The sequence below is a fragment of the Electrona antarctica genome, assembly GCF_951216825.1.
Source record: "Electrona antarctica genome assembly, chromosome: 21".
In the NCBI taxonomy this organism is placed as follows: Eukaryota; Metazoa; Chordata; class Actinopteri; order Myctophiformes; family Myctophidae; genus Electrona; species Electrona antarctica.
The window spans coordinates 15,897,189-15,912,913 of record NC_136802.1 but is presented as its reverse complement, the minus strand read 5'-3'; the positions used below and the strand labels follow the sequence as shown (position 1 = coordinate 15,912,913).

The 15,725-nt window shown below is 43.5% G+C and overlaps 1 protein-coding gene across 1 annotated transcript; it reads right to left on the bottom strand.

Annotated features, from left to right (window-relative positions):
• Window positions 1-690: 690 nt before the first annotated feature.
• On the bottom strand, window positions 691-1,575 carry LOC306913741 (transmembrane protein 164-like; the record flags this gene model as incomplete). Its single annotated transcript, XM_079490554.1, has 1 exon — window positions 691-1,575. The coding sequence occupies one exon, from the start codon at window positions 1,573-1,575 to the stop codon at window positions 691-693; it is 885 nt and encodes a 294-aa protein (XP_079346680.1).
• Between the last annotated feature and the right edge of the window lie 14,150 nt (window positions 1,576-15,725).

Sequence of the window (15,725 nt, the reverse complement as noted above, 5' to 3'; positions counted from 1 at the left end):
CAAGGACCCCCAAATTGATGTTTATATTTGGCAGACCCTCACCATCTGAAAATATATTTTATGCCAGGGAGGCAATGGAGAAGATTTATATGTAAACAAATTCAAAAGTATTAAACTATATGTAAACAAATTCAAAAGTATTAAACTATATGTAAACAAATTCAAAAGTATTAAACTATATGTAAACAAATTCAAAAGTATTAAACTAACCCGGACTGTGTTAAAGGATGCTTAGGAAAAAAATAATCACACTTGTGTGAAGATAAATAAATAAAATAATGGCCAGTTTTGAGTGCTTGTGTGCAAACACAAACAAAAAGATGTAAATTAAAAAGCACACTTGTATGAAGTGAGGGGCACATCATCACATTCCGTGCTCAGCCAATCAAATCAACCGTGGTACACACAGACACACAAAGCTGGGCATATGAGGGGCTAGCGCCCGTCAATAAACAGGTTATTAGTGAACAGGCCACGGGGGGAAAAATGACCACCTCCCTAGTCAAGGTGTTTTTTTTCAAAGGGCTCATGCACTTACAGTAGCACATATAGTGGCTGAGCACCGAGCGCCCATAGGTATATGCAAATTCATGGCTGACCCCTCTACTTATGCAAATGACCCCTACTGTTGGCTCCTCCCGCCAGGCCTGTTAGTGAAAGGCTTCATCTTCGTGAATCTTCACAAAGCGTTCAGTCAACCTTCCCGTCGACCTTCAGTCTGAAGTAATCCAACAGGTTTCTGCTGATGGGACCGGCACGCTGTGCCAGGAGGGTGAGAGCCTTGCCGTGGACCATCATCAGCACCGTCTGGTGGACCGAGCCCCACGTCCGGTACCAGGGGCCATAGAACGGGTCGGACGTGGCAGGGCACAGCATGCAGTTGAGGTTGACCTCGGTGGCCCGGCCCAGGGGCTGCAGGAAGACAAAGTGGTACAGGAAGAAGAGGCCCGTGGACAGGACAGCCCACCACATATCGTCGAGTGGCTCGGGCCTGTACGCGTTGCCAGTGCCACTCCTTAGCATGTAGACGGCCACGACGAAGAGCATGACGTGTTGGACGTAGTAGATCTCCTTCTCGAACGGCAGCAGGCGAGTGTTGACCACGGGGAACACGAGAGCCAAGGAGGCGCCGTGCAGCATGTGCACCTGAAGCCTGAAGACAACCGTCGCCGTCTTGCCCGACGGGCAAGCCAGCAGGAAGATCTGCATCATGGTCACGATGTGGCACGGGTTCAGGAGGTAGATCATGGTTCTAGTCGCGAGCTTGAACCCGAGCTCCACTCCGAAGGTCAGGCACAGCGCGACCAGCAGCAGGTTCCTCGCCAGGCTGAACGCTGTCGTCGTCCTTGTGCGTCCTTTTCGAATCCCTTTCAAGTCCTTGGAGAGGTTGATGTTCCTCAGTGCCAGGGCCACCTCCACGACAGAGACAACCACCATGACCACGGTCTCGCCGAGGCGTTGTCGAGAACCAAGAAAGGCGGCGCATTCCGGTCCCCCGTTCCCCTCGAACGCCGGGTCCACACCGCCGTACGCCACATCTAAAAGATTGTGGATGATGCTATACTTGGACAGCATGCTTCTCTTCTGTTTTCGGAAGGTCGTAGCACTGAGTTTGTCAATCTTTGCGATGTTGCACGATCCGTTGTGTGGCTGGGGGCGGACAAAATAATGTGCTATCTTCTATCTACGGTAGGTGTTGAACTCACCTACCGTACCTGTCTGTGGAAAGAATGTGAAGTGTTCTCGTTTTGGGCTCTCTAGGAATACACCAATTTAGAGTCGACGTCACAGTGACGTCATTTCAGTTTTGCGACCAAAGTTAACTATGGAATCGTGCATTTCCCGTGAGTGTGTCGGGCACCATATATGGTGCCCAGGTCTCGTGACATCATGTGACGAAGATGTGGAGACCCTGATGTCATAGTAAATGCGACCTGCTGTCGCAGTTAAGTCCATATATGGAGATCCCTGATGTCATCCCTTAGATCTCCATATATGGATATATGTCAGAACCTGTTCTCCATCCATCCATCCTTCCTCTTCGATGTCTCCCTTTTGACTTATACCTGTCCATTCAAATTTCAAACTCTAGACAGGCCTGTCCCAAAGTTATTAGTGCAGCCGCGCCCGGCAGCCGGTAAAAACTAGAGTTCTCAACAGGCCCACCTGTCCATTCAAACTCTAGGCGGGCCTGCCCCAAAGTTATTATTGCAGCCACGCCCGGCAACCACCGAAAACTAGAGTTCTAAACAGGCCCGAAAATTAAGGCCTGGCCCTACCTGGGCCCTCATCAAACCCTGTACACCCAAGAGAATGTCCCCGCTACCACCCTTAGATCTCCATTATACTGTATGGAGCTGACCTGTTCTGACATTCCATATGTTGATCTGACCTCATCAAACCCTGTACACTCTAGACATGCTCCCTATATGGCCAGTACAGAATTCATTCCATGTTGATCTGACCCCCCCATGCAAAAGCGCCAGCTCGGCCAGCAATCTGTCGTCAACGAGGTGGACTGCGTGCACGCGACCTTGCCTTTTTGGGCGAGGTCGCTTCTCGCCCTCAAGCGTCTTACTGGTACAGTATATATTGGTTTGGCCGATATATGTTGGTCATTGTTGTATGATTCCTGGGTGTTACATTGGTGCCGTGACCCGGATCGGGTTTCCCCGTGGCAGTGTTAATTTTGTTGACTAAGACTATAAGACTAAGTCGACTAAAAATGTAACACTACCCCGTGGGAGGAGGTGGGGTGGGGTGTAGGAGCTCACAACCTCGGCCTGATGGCCTCAAAAGTCTAATTCCCGAGTCATAGGGATATCCATTATGGGGTTCTCTTTGCCGAACTGGGAGTGTGCATGCACAGTGTGACGCCATTCTGTCCAGCTGTGTCTGAGATCAGCTGAGACGCACGCACGGAAGCACATACACAGAAAATCTCCACAACCGCTGGCGGAGATAATTCTGTTGATTGTGCTTCTAATGGTGATATACAGCGTAGTCCACATCACTGTGGTGACTTCAGCGGTCTTACGGCTTGGAGGTGGAAACGCTACGTAATAATCTCCCACCATATTCCCATCAAGCATTTCTGGGACATTTGGAGCGCATGCGCCTATACGCACAGACAGTGTTGGAACTCATCTGTTTGAGTAGGCCTACTTTTACTTTACTAGTCGAGTGTTCCCATTTTTGTTTTACTTCGTACTTCTATCCACTACATCTCTATATCAGAGGCAGATATTGTGTTTTTTACTCCACTAGAATTACTTATTTATGTAAATACTGTAGTTACTTTAATTATTTACATTACATTTAAGCCCTGTTGTGTAAGGCTATTAAAAATAGCTGATCTACATGCTCACTTTGAGTTGCATCGCAGCATGGACTCAGGACCGGATCACCCCTATATCTCCATATGGAGCTGGCCTGTTCTGACATCACAATGATTGTTCTGACATCTGCATAGACTCCATATTTGGGCATGCCTGACAAATAACTCCATACAGTGTATGGGCATATAAGAGACACAGACATAATAACTGGGTTGGGCATGCATTTCCAACTTGCATCGTTCCAATTAGGCCAGCTAGTGCCCAACGGGCACCGCTCTAGTACTAAACAATTCTAAATATAGACCATGAAAAGTTCAATCATACATTTCAATGCAGCTAGATAACGTCAGTCAGTCTTTATGACATGAAAGAATAAATAGAAATCGATTCTGAACATTGGATGTTAATATCGTGGCATTAGCTATCTTAACCCATTTAGGCCTGACGTCGAAATAAAAAAAACGTTCGCTCTGAAAGAATATATATTCAAAGATTTGTGCCGCATTTTTACGATTTAAAAAAAATAGCAGACCTACAAGTTCATAGCGCGCCACTCGGTGGCGCGCTATGAACTTGTAGATCTGCTATTTTTCAATAGCTAAAGTATAACATAATGCTTAGTTAAAACACCAAAAGGGGTTCCCGCCCAAAATGGGTTAATATATCCATGAATCGATTTCATTACAAGTGATGATAAAATATAAAGGTTAAATAATAAGCAACCATATAATTTGATTTCTTCCTCCAACTTCCACTGCTGGCTGAAGGTCAAAACGGGAATCAGAGCTAGTCTCGTCAGCAGTGGATTTGTGCTGACCTCACTGTCGGCAGACACTGTCGCAGATTGACTGCCATCCCAGCGTGTCTGAACTGTGTCGCTCACATTATTGTGGGGTTGTGCCATAGATTGTCACCGAATTCCACCCGCTCAAAGATCAGGATCGCATCGACTTATTTCACATTAAGCCATTAAAACCGTGAAAGCATCTGTGTCATTTTAACCATTATTTTATACATTATAATGTATTAAAAAAATAGCAGATATACAAGCTCATAGTGCGTCACCAAATCTTTGCTTCTGGGGGTCCCTGGAACAAAATATTTAGAGTTGGGGTTTGGCGTTGGCGGCCAAATACATATAATCTTGGGGGTTGTTGACATGGAAATCTTTGAGCACTTATACCACCCACCACTGATTATAGAAACTTATTTTAGAACGCTGTTTCATTTAGAAGACATTTGTAGAGTCGCCCGCAGGTCTTAATGTGATAATATTCGGGTATAGAGTCCTGTGCACATTCTGTAATGAAATGCCGGAGACTGCATTCTGGAGTCAGTGATACAATTTGATTATACTGGCTATGTTTGATTATACTGCTAAGTTAATGCATATTATCGATGTCGGATTGAAACCTTTCAAGTCCAAATCTGTCAGGCTACTTTTCAGGAAATGGAACATATTCAATGTAGTTATTATGTAGTTAAAACTTTTGATTGGTTATCAAAACCGCAGACAGAGTTAACTATAGTAACTGGTTATTTTTCGTTTGGGGAAAAAATAAATGTAGATCTACAAGCTTGAAATGCATCGCACTGTGATGTATTGGGAGTTTGTAGATGTTGCTACTGCTGTCATTAATGAGCATTGATTCATGAAAACATTGGTTAATCAGAAAGATTGTTTATTCTCAATGGAAATGCACAATGTTCTGCTTACTGTATACTACTATGATTGTCTTATAGTGTATTGTTGGGGTGGTAGTGGGTTTTCTCAAATGAACATGTAAATTCCACGCTGATGTAGAATGAACAGGGAAAAGTAGAAAAGGGAGCACGCTTATATATATATATATATATATATATATATATATATAGCCTATATTTGTTGCACCGGAAATATGGGGCATTACTGTATTGTTGATAAACTTGGCACAATATGAGATTTCACCCCAATTTTAAATTGATGTGCTTATTTATATGTAAATAAATACCAGTGATTGCCAACGTTGCATGTGGTATATGAATAAGCGAGCTGTGACGTTATTTCTTACTGAACAGTGGCTGAATAACCCATTAACACTGGGACGACATCTGTGTCATTTTAGCTTCTAGCTATTATATTATACATATAGCACATTATTGGTTCTCAAAGTGGCCTAGTGGGCTTTTATACTTTGTCTAAAATAGCAGATCTACAAGCTCATAGTGCGTCACTTTGTCCCGTGTTATGAGCAAATGTGCAAATCTTAAATATATATATATAATCTGAAAATATATATTTTTAACATACTTAGTTAAGTCCTACCAAACTCTTTGCTTCTGGGGGTCCCCAGAACAAAATATGTCCAGATGGCGGTCCACAGCCAAATGCAGAATCATTTTGGGAGTCCTTGACATGAAAACGTTTGAGCACAATTTACAATTTAGGCATTTAGCAGACACTCGTAATCCAGAGCGATTTACAGTAAGCAAGAACAACACATGGTATTACATCAAATACATAGAAATAGTCATCAAGCAAGCTAAGAACATATGTCTTTCATTCCCTGAAGAAGGCAACTTGTTGCCGAAACGTTGGAAAAATAAAGATTTTGATGGCATCGTGACTACGAGCTGTGCGGCTTCTCTCCTTTTTCAGTCAAGAACATCTGTCTAACAGTAGAATATCTGTACAATGAGACTATGAGTATACACTATTGAGTGCTAATGTCTACGTAAAATGCTATCTAAATTACATTAGTTTAGGCTTTGCATACGCCTGTAAGGTCGTCGAGGTGCACCAGTGACTGTTTTAGATCGGCCCCAGGCCTCAATGGGATAAACATAATGGTGGAGACCCATACTTTGACCTGAATAATACAAACAGTCTCTGTCGTTGTAATGTGAGCTTAATGGATAGAAATGGAAAGAATAATAAGTCTGCACACTGTTGTTTCCTTGCTGTCGGGCAGAAACCTCTTATTTCAACTTTTCAACTTTTTGTTTTATTTTTTTTAATACCAATGCCCTAGTTCATCCCCAGTGTTCACCACAGTGTAACAATAGCTAGTGTTGCAGTAGTCGAGTCCTTGTAATTAAAACAAATCAACAAAACTAATCTAATATACGGCAACCTTCCATTTTGGCCTGACGTCAAAATAAATAAAGTTCGCTCTGAAATAATATATATTCAAAGATTTGTGCCGGATTTTCACGATTTTTCAAAAAATAGCAGACCTACAAGCTCGTAGCGCGCCACTCGGTGGCGCGCTATGAGCTTGTAGATCTGCTATTTTTCAATAGCTAAAGTATAACATAATGCTTAGTTAAAACACCAAAAGGGGTTCCCGCCCAGAATGGGTTAGAAGAACACAGTTTGCCGGCTACTGCTACAGAGCTGACAATGAGGTTATATCTTCCCTTCTTCTCTGGAATCCTGCCTCAAAGCAGACCAGAAGTAGAAAACTGTCGTTCCCTGATGTCATCGCTAGGGACACATGCATCAGTAAGCAGGAACTGGGGATGGCAATGAAGGACCGGAAAGTCTGGCGTGGCATTGTGAAATCCATGATCTCGACCGTGGTCGAAAAATGATGACGATCAATTAAAACAAGTATAGAACCACTAAAAGTATTAACCCAATCCCTCCCGACACATAGGCGGGGATCGTGAGGCCAGTGCCAGTCAAATGCGCAAAATACCACAGTAGAAGAAGAGATCCCAGGGCAAGGCAACCAGGAAATGTAGCCCATAGACATATAAAGGTAGACACCTCTTCCGATGCGTGATTGCATTGGCAAGCTTTCCTGAGATTCCTTGCGATGCATAGCGGAAGCAAAACGGAAGAACGGAAGGGGCCAATCAGAGGCGCGTGCCTTCAAGATTCCGCTTGACTTCCTCCTTCCGTTGCAGACAGGTCGCTCCAATGAACAGCAGCGGCCAATGAGGCATCTATATTTTTGTAATATCTATGGTGTAGCCCTCCTGATATTGTATTCATAGGAGACCATTAGGCTGCGGTAGATGGTGATGAGTTGTTTTCCTTCCGTGGATGTAAGACGAGGGAATAATAGCCTTCCAAACACTGGATTTTGGCTCATTGTGAGCAGAAAAAGGAGTAATAAGCGTGTGCGCACGCTTATTATAAAGACATATTTTTACATTCTGGCACAGGAGGGGGGTGGAGAATAAACCCTTTTGCCTGTGTATACACGTCTTTTATATCATAGCCATGGGGTGATAACAAGGACATGTACTGTATAGGCGACGTCTTTAGGTCTTTTGTATTGATATACAAAAAAATGGGTTGGCCTCTCCTTGCAATGTACTTCACCCCTTTTGCAACCAGATCTTATTTTAATGATGTTTGGGAGACGAGAAACACTGGGGTTTTTATGTGGGTAATATGAGTTTTTAGATATTCTAGTATTTCAAAGAGTCTCTGATGTCCCAGATACACTTCCTTCATGGACTACATGTTGTCTCAGTAAGACACTCTCTGTCACATGGAACAATGTTTTTTGTGTCCAGTATCAGTACGCCAGTAGTAGCACAAAACCATAGTTCCATGTGACACTTATTGTGACAGAGGGGTCGAAGTTGAATGAAAGTTGCTCTATGGTATAAATAGGTCAACAATACAAATAGTTTGTGGATTATTTTAATGCGTTGCCGGCAGTTACCCCAACCCCAATGACAGGAACTATTTAATATTCACCAAAACCAGACCAGAACTCCCATCACGGGACTATCAGGCAATCAATTAATTACTTTGTAGACTACATTAATGGCAAGCATTTCCTACAGCGTTTTGAGCGTTATGTCCAAAAATCTGAACTAACCCTTTAAGTGACTCATAACTACATTGGATCCATTGGAACAATGGTTCTTCTTTTTCTGTTTTTTTGTTCTTGTTTTACCACTTCCTGAAAAGTAACAGTTTTGGACGTACAAGGTTTCTTAACCTGACCATGGCAATTTGCTCCCACTGTTTATTGCTCCCACACTGTAATAAACAAACAGCGGGATAGGAAAAAAACTGCCTGCAGACCTTATTATTTTCTTCTAGCTGATGTCTGTCTGTCTGTCTGTTCCACACCTGGCTGCTGGGGTTGATGCACTACTCCTGTATACAGTACGGCCCTTACTTAATGGATTTCCCCTCATAATAAATGTTTTAATGGACACATTTACATAAGGAAATTAGTAAATATGGCATGTGGCCTTTTCATTGTCCGTGTTCAAATTGAATTCTCCCCCGAGGTGAGTCACGTTGACTCTCTCCTGTAACCGTTTTTTTCCCCTCTCTGGAAGAGACGAGAGCAGTTGAAACTTTTTCGGGTTTACTCCCGCTGCACGCAGTGCTGGTACAAGTACTCAAATGTTTTGAGTGGACTCCCTTACGGAGCTATGTGTGTGGGTGGGTGGCTGGGTGGGTGGCTGGCTGGGTCTGAGCATGGAAACAGCATGGTTGTTTTTCACCACCTGTGCGCAACCTAACACACACAAACACACACGCACATATTAACTGTATATATGGTGATTTCGGGTGTGCCAGTACAGTGACAGTACAGTACAGTAAAGTAGAGGGTACAGTAGAGGGACCCCCACACGGTAACACTCAACCGTTTCAGACGCGGCACGCCGGAACCGGCCCGGCCCCCACTTCACATGGGTGTGATTTTTTTTTTTACTATAATTGTTATCCCACGATTTTGTAACACGTTTTTTCACCAATTATCTAATGTAATCCTGGGCTCTATACACTCTGTTGCTCTCCCCAGGTTGGCGGAGGGCCAACCTGGGGAGAGCAACGGACTGACCTCATGCTTCCTTCAATGCATGAGCGTCCAAGCTGTTTCTTTTCACCTGACAGGGGGGAGTTTCCCAGGTTGGATGTAGCGCGTGGAAGGAACACGTTATTCCAACCAGTTCATTTCCCCTCCATCAGGTGCACCGGCTGTCCAGCGGGAGGCAATTTAGAGACCAGGATTACTGCATGATTTTTTGTGAGGGTACCTACCCTATAGGGGACACGGGGAGAACATGCATACTCCACACAGAAAGGCCCTTTCGCCAACCCCGCCTAGGGTATGGGCACTGATGACGCGGAGGAGAGAACATGCCCCCAGTGCCCACAGCATCATTTTTTGCATCTGAGATGTAGTGGATTAGAAGTGTAAAGCAGTGGCTCCCAAACGTTTTAGCTCAAGACCCAAAAGAGAAATTGGACATTTGCCCAGGAGACCCAAATTAGTGAAAATAGCAGATCTACAAGCTCACAATGCGTTGCGTTGTGGAGCTTGTCGATCTCACTACTTCTTAAATGTATTTCTTATTTAGTTATGGGAATTTATTTGATTTTTGGATTTTATTATAAATACTATACATATACTATACTATATAAAACTGTTGGAACTGTTTTTAATTGATGAAAAGCTGTGCTTTTTTACTTTTTTAAATCTTTTGAAATAATACATTTCTTATTTTTAAACGTAGGAAATAGTTGTTTTGTACTCGCGATATAGGTCCCGACCCACTGTTTGGGAAAACAGTACATATAAAGTACCTCAAAGTTAAAAATGGGTACAATGCTTTTACAGTAAATATACTTGGTTTACTTTCTACCACAGGCGAACACTTAGTGGTAACTATAGCACATTTATCTCAAGTACTGTAGCTACTTAAACACTTCTACTCCACTACATCTCAGATGCAAATGTCATACTTTTTACTCCACTACAGTTATTTGAAAATTTCAGTTACTAGTTAGTTAGATTTAGATTATATTACAATACATTGCGTATTATAATCACTTATTAAGCTCAATTACATACTTAGTCTGTTCAAAAGTAAGATGATTAAACAAGCTCAAAACTTTGAAAATATGTAAGTTGAGAGCTTACATCGAGTACATCAATTATTTTTGAAAAGTTGTCAAATTTGAACTGTGAAATACGCCTTTAATAAGTACTATTCTTAGTGCATTTTGACATAAATTATTTTCTACTTTCTACGTCCACTTTAGACTTTTAAATTACTTGTAACAGAGATTTCTACGTCGTTGTAATGCTACTTTTACTGGAGTTAAAACATTCCGAGTACTTCCACTTCCACCTCTGTCTCAATGTCCACGCTGCACCCTGAGCACTGAACCCTCACTTTAATTAAAGGGAAGCTGCCCGCTCAGCGTAAACGCATCGTGTTGCAAGCGCTCCATATTATACGTTGTCTATGAATGCACCAAATCTCTGTGTGCGTACTGATGACTCTGCTATTTCACACCCAGGGTTGTCCTGTCTGCATTATATCAAGGCATGGTATGTATGTAACTTTGCCCTCTGTTTGTTTACGTAACATTTTTATTTTTTTAATTCCATAATTTCTCTCTATAGCAGCAGTCATCGGCCACTGGAGTATAGTGTGGTGGTGTTGCAAAAAATCACACCTGTGTGAACTGAGTGGTGCAAGGTCTTATATAGTCTGATCAGCTATGTCGGTGACGTCACACACTAACCATGGTAACCATGCTCACCTGTGCACGGACACGTACACAGGTACACGGACACGTACACAGGTACACAAACATACAGACAAAGCTGGTTATTGGAGTGGTTTGCACCACTCAAAAAAATAAAGAAAAAATAAATGCAGGTAAACAGTTGGTGTTTTATTGTTGTTTTGGTAGACGGACACGTATTGAGGGCGTTTGAGAGCTTAGTTCCAGCCAATAACAGCGTGAGGGGCGTCTTCAAAGGGATTCTATTTCAAACTCATGTTTGTCAATGGAAATGCAGGCAGGCAAGCGAGCACCGGTCCCGCCGCTCCGCACCGGTCCCGCCGCTCCGCACCGGTCCCGCCGCTCCGCACCGGTCCCGCCGCTCCGCACCGGTCCCGCCGCTCCGCACCCCCTCTATAGCAGTGGTTCCCAAGCGTTTCAGGTCGAGACCCAAAAGAGAGATAGTGAAAATAGCCAATCTACAAACCTCTAAATAAATGTGTGTGTTGTAGGGTTGTCCCCGACTAAGGGGTCGACTATTAGTCGACTAATGACCTGAATTTTTTGTTGTTGTGGGGGCTGGTGAAAGTTACAGGTACAGTCAGTGTGTGAGATATTAAATGTGAGCTTAGTTTACCATAATCACAGGGATCCGTAATCATATTATTTCATCATATTCAAGGGCCTTTATTGGAGAGAAATGAAACTCTATTCACTTTACTGCAGAGGAGTGTGTCCAGCTCGTTAATGTGTCAAGGAAGGCAATTATGTTTCTGCAACTTTCAAATAGGTCTTCTACGTGTATTCTAACTAATAAAATAACATTTTCGTGGTACTCAGCATGTCACCCTATAATTTGGCTCTTGGGGAAAACTAATTGGGGAACTCTGCAACAGAGGATCATTCCATTTGGGCTGTGGGGGTGCTTAATGTCTGATTTAACATAAACTTTCTCCCGATAAATCATGATATATAACCTATTTTTTAAATATGTGTTAATTAGTATAACTAATTAGGCCAATATCTAAGTTGAATCATGCAAAAAATTATAATACATCGACTAAGACATTGGTAGTCGACTAAGACTCATCCGATCGATTATTCGACTAATCGAGGTCAGCCCTAGTGTGTTGTGGAGGGGGGGGGGGGGGGGGGTGGCTTTGTTGTACTAATGCCACAAATCATTAACACAGTAGCCTCGATACCCAGGCTTTCATTTTGTCTATTAACACAAGTGTCCGATTGCCATCAAACGTACCCACATGGTGGCACTATAACATAACCACTTCAAGTAACATAAATTTGAACCGTATATTGTTTTCGCCTTTGATTCCTTGGCTCGTGACGTAACCCCATATAATAGATTTTCTGCCCATTTTGCTACTACTCCTCCTACACATGTCCCAAATCGGTACTGGAGTCATGGGGTCCAGATCCAACATGCCTTGGCTAGGCAACCTGACCTGGCGGAATGAGCAGACTTTTCTAGTTCGTAGTTTACTTCTAGTTATTTCTCTCTCTGAAGAGATTGCCAGGAGCAGCGTGCTATGCTGGGCTGGCTGACAAACATCTCAGGGACGTTTCTATTTGAGCACAGAGCTCACTGCCGTCTGCCTTTCCAGCCCGGGTCAGAGGCTGAGCAAAGATTAAAAAACCCCCAAAGAACGGGGGAGGATATATGGAAGAGAAGAAAGGCAGCGATGTGCACAAAATATAAGTAAAAGAAGCAATACCACAATATAAAATACTCTGTAATATTATGTAAAAGTAAAGTAAAAGGCCTGAATTCAGTTTTTTTTGTCGAATTTCCGAGGTACTTGAAGGAGCAAAAGTAAAAAGTATTAATTCTGCAGAATGCTTATAGTTAGGCTATTCTAAAATAGACAATCTACAGTCTACAAGCTCATATGTGTCACATTTCAATGTTTGGTGAAGTTTCGAAAGTATCGAAAAATTGAATTACTCGAGTAAATGCCACTGACGAGAGGAGATGAGACTGTCTGTCATCTTGTTAAAGTTAAAAAAAATGATAAGACTGAAGGTCATTTTTAGGGCACACACATTGGCACTGTGGCCTCGGGGTCCCCGTTGAAAAGATAAACAAGCCAGCGAGGTGATGTGAATCCAAATGGGATTTTTTTTTCTCCACACCTCCCATTTTTTGGTTTTGTTTTCCCTGTCCCTCACATGAGTGATGTCTCGATCCAAGCTGGAGTCCGCTGACCCGTCGCCCGCGAGGTTGCCTTGTAAGTCGTCCCGCGGGTCAAGCGCTGCCATCCCTCAGAATGACACCTTCATGCATTTCTGAAGCATAGCGCGCAGCGGCCAATGTCCCTGCCTTCGGGGGCGAAATGGCATTTCATCTGGAGGGGGTGCACTGCACGCAGGCTGGGCCCAAGGGCGTCATAAGGAAAAAGGATGGACTTGTCCGCCCCCCCACTCCCCCCCGTGGCATACGAAAAGCATTATTGACTGTTTCGGACAGCAGCCGCAACAAGGTCGCAGCTTTTACTGCGGGTGTATACATACAGTACATACCCTGTCCAATAAAAAGATCCAAAGCAAGACCCTTGCTTGACAATTATGAATAAGGCTTGTTTTAAAGTGCAGTGGAAAATCGATGGAACTGCTAGATAGATTCAACCTCCAGTTGATGTTGTGACCCGTGCGTGCATGGCTATAGTACACGGTAAAATGCCCAGTATATTCATTATTCCATTTGTAACTCAGGATGTCACAGATGTAATCAAGTGGGCATCTATATCCTCGCACACGCCCAGTTGAATTATATTGCCAGGATTGTGTTTGATTTGACTGACTGTCTCCAGGTGCAATATAAAATTGCATGCTGCTGGCGTTTTACTTTGAATGCTCTAATATTTTACTATCTCTGCCGGGGGGGGGGGGGGATGGTGGTGTGTGTGTGTGTGTGTGTGTGTGTGTGTGTGTGTGTGTGTGTGTGTGTGTGTGTGTGTGTGTGTGTGTGTGTGTGTGTGTGTGTGTGTGTGTGTGTGTGTGTGTGTGTGTGTGTCAAGAGATAATCACACAAACCTCGCTGCCAGTAAGCCTCATGGTGGCGCTATACCAGCCCACTTTATGTTTTTGCCTAATAACCCTTGAACCATAGGTTTGATTGATCGTATACTATATTCCTTGGATCATGATGCAACTCCCCATATATATAAGCCCCAATTTCCTAGATTTTTTGCCCTTTTGCAGTGTCTTCAAAACACACTGTGTACTTTTTTCTACTGATTCATGTCTGTTAGTAAACTTACTCCACACAACTTATTTTCTAAAATCACGTTTGTCGCAGTGACGTGACTATTGAGGGACTGCCCATAATTTCGACATCTCATTGTTCCGACTATGTGGCTTCGGGTGCGGTTATGGTTAGGGATAGGGTTAGTAATGGGCCATCGGAATAATGCGCCATCGGAACAACGACGAGAGGAACGTGTCAAACAGCTCATTGAAGCTGGACTCGGGTCATTCCACTACAAAGCTCCATCTTTCACTCCGATCAATTACCTCTCTTGGCCGCTTCAGGACTTCCTTGTATCTCCAAACAACCTGTTCATGCTTTTAACACTGCCTGCAGTGCACATACTGTACACGTTTATTTCTAACTTTGATACAGGTCCTAGTACTGTTTTCTCCATTATCTTTGTATGTAAATGAGTTGAGGGCCGGGGGTGTGGGTGGGAGATGGTGAGCAAGCTAACTGTACCTGTATGTGTGTGTCCTGTGTATTTGTAGTATGTTATGTTACACCATGTGTTTTTGTATTGTGTATTTGCACTGTATGCAATGTCTTACTTATGTGCATAGGACCTCCTCTAAAACGATATGCTGCATCTCAACGGGCCATCCTCTCAATAGAATTCGGACAGAATTCAGCCTTCTGATATGCCATCCTGTTCGCCTACATACACTTGGCATCCAAAATTAGTGGGAAGAAAAAAAATGTCATCATGAATGTAACATCCAATTAACCCCAGCTTGGAATGGGGTGTTGATGGGCCTTGAGCATAGATCGCACTGCCAAAAGAGTGCTCTCATTTCTGGAGTGGGAGTGGACTGCTGCCAACCAGCAAGTTGCACTGTTTTATTATGCAATGACAATAAAGCATCTAATGTAATCACTGACAGAGTAGAGGCTCCACAGATGGTTGTGTGTCTGTGTCCATCGGTCGCTTTGCATACTTTAACCACTACTGAATAACAATCTCTCTCTCTCTCTCTCTCTCTCTCTCTCTCTCTCTCTCTCTCTCTCCCCAACCACTTGACAGCAGCGAGCCAGTATTTGCCCAGCACTTTCTATGCATTAATTATTGATCCCCCCCCCCCCATGCCATCTCTGCTCGTTTTGAATCTCTGCGGAGGTGGGTAATGAACAAGGAGATCCACATTCAGAAATCTTAATCTTAAGCAGTGTAAAGTCTTTACAGCAGTGCTGTCTCCATCTCTCTCCTGTGCTGCCGTTCATAACTAATGAGCCTCTACATGCTCTCTCTGGAGAACCAGGGACACACTAGAAGTGACAACTGTGGCGTGAGAAACTTTATTTTTTATCATCACCCACCCATATCTGCATTTCTGCAAAGTTTTCCCACAGTCCATCATGTACAGTATAGGAGAACTATACGGAGGCTTGAATTATAGTATAGTATAGCATGTCAGATACAGTACTGGAAGACAGGTCTGAGATACCAAACATGGTTGGCAACCTCATCATCGCTGGCGGCATAAAACGCGGAAGACCCCCGAGTTAAGTGTCGGCTGTTTACTTGGCGGTTTAGGTTCACAAGGACAGCCATCAATAACCTCCGCGCGACGCCGCCTCGATTACGACGACGCTCCGCGTCAAATGAGACGTCACTCACCCTTCCCTTAATTAACTGCCGTCT